Here is a 7,111-nt window from a genome sequence, read left to right as displayed (position 1 = left end):
GCGGCACCCCCTCCTCGCCCGGCCCAGCCCCGGGGAAGAAAGGCGACCGCTCGCCCCTCGCCCTGCCCTGCCCTACCCTGGGTGACACCCGATCTGGGGACCGCTGCCGAGCAGCTACCTGGAGGCGACAGCGCGCCGGCAGCGGCCGGGCCGGGGGGCTCCGCCGGGCCGGCCGCGGCGGGCTCGCCCGCTCCCCGCCGCGCCTCCGGGGACGCGGGTCCTGCTCCTCCGGCTCCCCCCTCGCCCTGTCGGAGCCGGGCGGCGGGCAGGGCACAGGCAGCGCCGGCTCCCTCGGCGGCCCCCGGGCCGTGCCGCTGCCGCCCCGCCGGACGGCGAGCCCCGGGCTCCCGCTCCCTCGCAGCGCGGGGCTGCCCGCCTCCTTCCCCCGCCGGCAGCCCCGGGAGGCTGCCATGAAACCAGACGGGGGAGGAGGGACCGGACACCATCCTCGGGCAGGGGGAGGAATGGGGGGGCGGCTGCGATTCGGACCGGCTTTTGCCCTGGCGCGGAGCCCCCGGCGCCCGCGGTGCGGCGGGGCAGGTGCGCAGCCACCCCCGCCGGCCACCCAGCCCCGGGGCTCACTTACTTGAGGAGAAGCGGGGGTCCGGGTTGGTGCCGTACCATCCTGTCGCCGAAGCGCTGTTCCTCATGGTGTCCTGGTAAGGCGGGAGCTCGCTCATGTTGCCCAGGTTCCCATTGCAGTAGCCCCCCATCGTAGCGTGGGAGAGCTGGGGGACCCCTGCCGCTGTCATATGGTAGGCGGCAGTCACTGTTCCGTTGTGGCCCATGGGGTGCTGCTGCATGGCCGGCTGAGAAACCTGAGACTGTCTGTAGGCTGACAAGGGAGCCCCCAAGTTACTGCCCTCCATGCCCACTTTCTTGTAGCTTTCCTCCAAAGGACTCAAGATGTCAGACACTGAGAAAGGAGTCGTATGCTTTGGGCTCATCGACATGATTCGGCGGCTGGGGGAAAAAAAAAAAAAGGAAGGGGAGGCAAATCTTTTTTTTTTTTTTTTTTGCCAAATATTCTGGTGTTGCCTTAACGCCGATCTTGTTGGATGTACACGTAACCGAGTGGACGAAGTCCGCCTTAATTGGATTGAGTGGAGGCTCAGGGCTGCCTTTCGTTTGTTTTAGCCAGACGCCAGGTTTTAGGCTGCCACCAGAGGCGGGGCATAGGCACTAAAGCAACAAGACAATAGAAGCCTACATCTTGCCCAAGATAATTAGCTTACATGCTGATGACAAGGTAAACACCTTTAAGTTTTACTTGTCAGGATTTTTTTTATGTCTTTAAAAAAAAAAGAGAGAGAGAGAGGGAGAGAGAGGGAGAGAGAGGGAGAGAGACCCCGTGAGCACAAGTCATTTTATTTTTCTCGGGGGTGGCAATATTATGGATGGGGAATCGAAGGCAGTGCAAAAAGCCCCATTTGGCTGGGTGAAAGGATTTAAAATCAGCTCCCGGGTGGCAAGGCTGCCACCCAGCCTTTGTGAGAGCTGGGGAGACGGGGCTGAGTGCCGGCGAGCAAAGGGACCGAGCTGCCCTCTACCCCCCACCAAGTTTGATGTGGCAGGAGCACTGCAGCCGGGAAGGGCGAGCTCTCCAGAGGGGGAACACTGGGCCACCGCTCCCAGGGCTCCGCGCTCCCTGCGCGGACTTGTCAGGTACCTCGGCTGGCTGGTGGCTGAACAGCACCTGGGATTTAGCGTCTCGGGAACCCTTTTATGTCCTCTAAGACCCCCAATGCGAGACCCCTAGTGAGAGGATCGTTTCTCCCCCTAAAACCATAAGCTCCGTACATCTAGGGCTTTTTTTCTTTCTTTCTCCCCCCCCCGCCCCCTTTTTTTTTTACTTCGAAGAGTAAGAAGATGCAAGTTTGCAAAGACGAGCAGTAATTCAGTTGCCTGGGGCGAGGGACTGCTGAAAAATAGGTTAGAGCAATATGTCGCTCGCTATTCTCAAAGGGAAGGAGTGTCACAGGCTGTCGTGGTCCCTGTGAACCCGAAGTTGCCTTCTAAAGTTATTTATACAGTACGGGAGCTGGGATGGAGAAGACCTCTCAGGTCATCTGCTACACCACCTTGCCAATGAATTTCCTGCAGTTTCTAAGAAAGTGCAATTTCTGGCACTTTCGGATCTGTTCTCGGATCTGGTGTGAAAACGAAAGAGAGCCCATTCACAGCCACACACACGTATATACAGCGAGTAGCTAATGTCACTCCGGTCTTGGAAGAAATCTCCCAAGTTGTCCAGTGTCTCCAAAGCTCACATTTCTCGGGTGTTCTCGAGATGAGAAGAGAAACCTCCCCTAAGTGTTTCACACCCCGGCCTACTGTCCTGGAAACTCATTTAATAAAGTGATTACCTGAATATTAAGAAAATTGCAGCGAAGGTACAGTTAACCCAGTGACTTTGAAGTGTCAAATAACTGTTTAGTAATTGCACTTGTAAATATGTTTGTGCTCGGCTGGTTCGTGCTTAAAAATGCAAAAGTGCACTTGCTACCCGGGAATAACTAAATATCTTTGTCTAAAGTGGCAGCATAAATAGCCGGTCGCTTTGTGGCTGTGCTTGATATTAGTACATAAGGATCATTTTGCTTCAATTGGGAGGCTCTCATTCAGTAGGCAAGAAACCGTTTAGGAGAAAGTAGGTTCCCGTATGAGAGTTAACATCCTTCAAGTGTAAGCCTCAGTCTTGATTACACTTTAGAGCTCTGCAAGAGGTGAGCTTTTCCACACAAATATAATCGGGGGAACTTTCTTTCAATCAGGCCTTCAGCTCCTCTACATCATCTCAGCTGCCTCTTTCGGCATCAGCTCCCTCAAGCCTGAATACCCCACAGAGGGCTTGTTGTGAGTCTGCTGGGTTACCACAAGCAGGGAAGGGCGACTTTGGGTTAGAAATGCGGCTGCTTTTATCACGTTCTCGTTTCTTTTCCAAATCTTATATCTTGTCTGTCCCGGTCCCTGGAACATTTCTCCCCCCACCCTCATCTCCCTTTTCTGCGCGTGTTTTTCAGTACGGTCTTTGATTTTGCTTCTACAAAGAGAGACACTAGATCCCGTCTTGTTTCCCCCCCCCCCCGGATTTCTCACCCGTCAGTTCCGTACCTGTATTATTAGCCTTATAAAGGAGGGGGGTGGGTGGAGGAAAGGATTTACCAAAGGATTCACCAAAATAACGCTGCGGTCGACTCAAGTCCGGGACGAACGACAGCGAGTGACCGCACTATCGGCGGGGCAGGAGCTGGGGCAGCGACCCTGCTTCCCTGCGGGGGCTGAGGCGCGGGGCAGCCGGGCGCCCGCCGCCGCCGCTCCGCGGAACCCGCTGGCGCCGCAGCGCCTCCCGCAACGCGCACCGGGGCGCGGCCGCGCTCGGGCGCGGCGTCGCAGCCGCAAGCGCTCGCCGCTGCGCCTGCCCGGCGGCGCCGCGGGAGCGGCTCCTTCTGCCGCGGCTGCGGCTCGGCGGGCTTACTTATCCTCTGGCTAGACTGAACGCAGGTTAAACAGCCTGCAAAACACCGCTCATTTAGACTAACCCGAGTGAGTCCAGCCTTGGCTCTGCACGGGGTCTTGTAAAGGGAAGCTAGTGTGAGAGCCCTAATTCTGCCTTCGCTGGGCAGCGGGGAGAAACTCTCATTGTAGGTTTGATCGGTTAGTTTATAAAAACACCGAGCACATGCAGGCACATCTACACCACACAAGGTCCCAGCCGCACTTTTTTGCCCCACTAGATCGATCTAGTGAACGGAAGCAGGCTAGGCTCTGGTCCTCCTTTCCCACCACAGAATAACTGTAAGATGGCAAATCAAACCCCGGACAACTAGCAAGAAAGCTTGTTTGCTGTTGTTCTGTCCCAACCGCTCACCCTTTTTTTTAACCCTCCACCCCAACTTTAGTTTGCCAGAGCTRTCTCCCCGCATCCCCCGGGAAGTGCAGCCGCCCGGACAGGGTCCTGCCTAGGCTGCCTCTAGTGATGTGCTCGTTTACCTGGTGATGCTGCTTAGTAAAACGCTCGAGTTAAAAGGAAATGCTAAGGAGGAGAGCAGGGAAGATGAGATGCGTTTTGCCTGGTGGAAGCATTTTCATGAGAAAGGCACGGTCTTCACCCCGTGTTTGCAGAATGCGGCTATACGGACGTCCCTTCAATAGCTTCTGACCCCACACAATCCGTTTGATAACACTCGAGAGGTGGAAGAATGGGAGACTTTGTCAATCAAATGGTGCCAATCCCAATGGAAACGGTGCCACCAAGACCGCAGCGCGTTTCCTCATCAGCTGGATTGCGGGGGCTGGGAACTCAAGGATCAGCTTTTGAAAGTGCGCACAGGGCTCTCCAAAGACAACAATGTCTTTTTTATACGAGCTGCCGTGCCTCCCCAAGGGGAATCAAATGTGCTCGTCCAGCCAGAGCCGCGGAAGGGCTACAGCTATGACTTGCCACCCATTTCGCCGGGCAGCAGCCGCGGAGGGGGGAGGGCATTTCTGCCTGTCCCGGCGCCTCTTCTCAGCTCCTTGCCCCAAATCGCTCTCCCCGCCTTTAAACACTTTCAGCTAGAAGTGATCGTTCCGCTGCGCCTTTCCTCCGCAAGCGGAGCTCACGCAGGAGCGCGGGCCCGATTCAGCACAGCACTTAAACACGTGCTTAAGCGTGACCAGACGCCTGGGGTGATTGGGTCCGAGTACGGGGCTAAAATCTTTGAAGCATCTGATCTCAATGGGGAGAGGAGAAGGGTTCCAAACAACTTGTAGGCAAATTCTTTCTCAAAGAGAGATTTTTTTTTAAGTGCACCTTATTATTACAAAGGCGAAAGGTGCTTCCCGTCCCCAGTGGGTCTGTTCAAAAGTGTGTGTCTCCCTGCACCAAGCCATTGCGACTTCTCGCTGCAAACACTAAGTGTCCAGCTCTTCCCTGTCCCCCTCCGGGGCAGGGGTGTCCTTTCCTGCAGCCATGTGTCTGCTGTGAACTGTCATCTGCCGTTGGAGCAAAAGGCTCAGCAAGCTTCCACTGCGGCGGCGTGAGCCGCTTCTAGAGGAGCCTGAGTTAAAGTGGTCAAGAACAGAGCTGGGACTGATCTCTTTCTTCTGTCCTGTTTTTTTATCAGCACAAATCTAGCACATACATCTAGAGATATTTAAATTACTCTTCAAAAACCCTTCGTCTGGAAAATGGGAGAAACACCCCGCACCACCGGGACAGCTAGCTGCAATTCCTCCCCCTTGGCCGACCCTCAGAGAGCTCTGAGAAACTTCATCACTAATTTCTTATGAGTGTGGGGCTAATATATCCCCTACTCCCGTAGCCCTCAGAAATCAAGTGTGCCCGGCACATTTTGCCCGCAGCCCGTGGCGGGAGGGAGGAGCGGGGGGGGGGCCGTCTCGGCAGTCACTGCGTGGGGCGGACATGTGTCACTKTCGCCGCCGGGCGCCGCGGGGCGCTGGGAGCGGCTCCCTGCCTGCCAGGCGCATGCTGGGGCGTGCGAGGCAGGGCTGCTCCCCAGACCCGCTCCTGCAAGCGCTCCCTCGGCATAGGGTGCTCTGGGGAAAGAACTGTGGCCAGGACGTATCGGAGTAATTCAGCTCCGTAGGAAAGTCGCCCTGCCCCGGTTATTTCGTTAAGCCGGGAGAAACTCCGCAGCAGWTCGGTCGAAATCTCTACCCCTGGCGTAGGAATCCGAGAAAACAACCAAAGCAACCAAAGCCTAAACCAAAAATCCTCCGTCCTCCCCAGCACACGCACAGTTGCTCCTGCAGATGCTCGGGGCATGGAGGCTCTTGCAAATGGAGTTTCTTGGGGGGCCCTTTCGTGACCAGCCCTCCGGCCCCACTTGCAAGGTTCCGTGCAGAGGTCTGGTCCTCGCATCCTCGCAGCCCTTTTCCCTCCCGCCTTCCCTAACGCCTGTCTGACGGCGGAACCCCTCTGCCCTAATCCTCCGCCCCCGTCTTGCCTCGGCCGGGGCGTTCCCGGACAAGAGGGACAGACGGGGCCAGGCGCGGGGTGCCGGGGCAGGGCCTGGGGGCCGCTCTGGCGGGCGCGCCCCGTCGGCCGGGGCACCCTGCGCATCCCCATCGCTGCCGGGCGGCACGGGGCAAAGGGCAGCCGAGATTAAGGCTCCAGACAGCTTGGGGCGGAGAACAGAGGGACTCGCGCCGATATAGTAACTGTCTGATGCTGGCACCGTTCTTATTAGCAATTAATATATTGTCCTTATTAATCCTCCACATCTGGCTTCCTTAATATCTGTAGATTGTCGCTGTTGCAACATTCTCAGTGCATCTATACGAGACTCCTTATTTTCCCAGAAGCATCTCTGATACACCTAAGTCAAGGTGATTTCGACCGGGAGGTGGTTGCTGAGACAATTTGCAGAGAGTTGTACTAGAGAGAGAGTCAAAAAATACAGGTATGGATTATACAGATACAAATTCAAATCTGAATACTTACCACTTATCACTAAATATCTACAAACAGAATCCTGTCGGGATCGATCTATTTATTTTTATATATGTAGATGTCAGTATATTACATTAGATATCTTAGGAGATATGTGCTTGTGTATGTATACATATATATAGCCACATGCATACACAAACACACATGTATATATGTGAGGGGTGCATGTCTCGGGGAGTGGACATGTATGCATGTATATTTATGCATACATTTATAATCCTTAGTCCTGTCGTTTGTAAGTGTTTCAAAAGGGAACACAGCTTTTAAATCCGTTTCTTTGCAGTCCTTACTTTCCTGTGCCCTCCTAGTGAGCTCTGCTGGAACTGAGCACAGCTCCTGCCCTGTCAGCGGTGGTGTGATGTTTGCCAGGCCTCTGCCCACGGTAGCACTGGGGAAAAAACTGCGGTTCCCCCTGGGAAAGAGGGAATCCCTCAGCTCCTGGGGTGAGACTGGACACCGAGTTTAGGGCTGCCGATGGACATGTGTGTGCCTGGAGGAAGGGAGATCAGCACTATTGGTTTGATTTGCCCCATCCTTTCCGTGGTTACCACTCTCGGCCGGTTTCGGCACGGCTGCCGGGGGCCGGCCGGGAGGAGGCCGGGACTCGCCGGCTTTGCCTGGAAGCGCCCCGTCCCCCGGCAGCCGCGGCCAGGG

The 7,111-nt window shown here is 55.8% G+C and overlaps 1 protein-coding gene across 1 annotated transcript in view; it reads right to left on the bottom strand.

Annotated features, from left to right (window-relative positions):
- NKX2-1 (NK2 homeobox 1) overlaps nt 1-5,747 on the bottom strand; it is a 6,790-nt gene extending 1,043 nt beyond the window's left edge. The window contains exons 1-2 of the mRNA XM_026090877.1: nt 5,726-5,747; nt 587-964 (exon numbers count right to left, since the gene is read on the bottom strand). Coding sequence (XP_025946662.1) covers nt 587-953 — 367 coding nt within the window. The 5' untranslated portion in view covers nt 954-964; nt 5,726-5,747. The remainder of the gene's footprint in view (nt 1-586; nt 965-5,725) is intronic.
- Nucleotides 5,748-7,111: the final 1,364 nt, after the last annotated feature.

The sequence above is a fragment of the Apteryx rowi genome, unplaced genomic scaffold (assembly GCF_003343035.1).
Source record: "Apteryx rowi isolate R43461 unplaced genomic scaffold, aptRow1 scaffold_88, whole genome shotgun sequence".
NCBI classification, from domain to species: Eukaryota; Metazoa; Chordata; class Aves; order Apterygiformes; family Apterygidae; genus Apteryx; species Apteryx rowi.
Note: the sequence above shows the minus strand (reverse complement) of the source record. Positions and strands in the feature narration are given on the sequence as shown.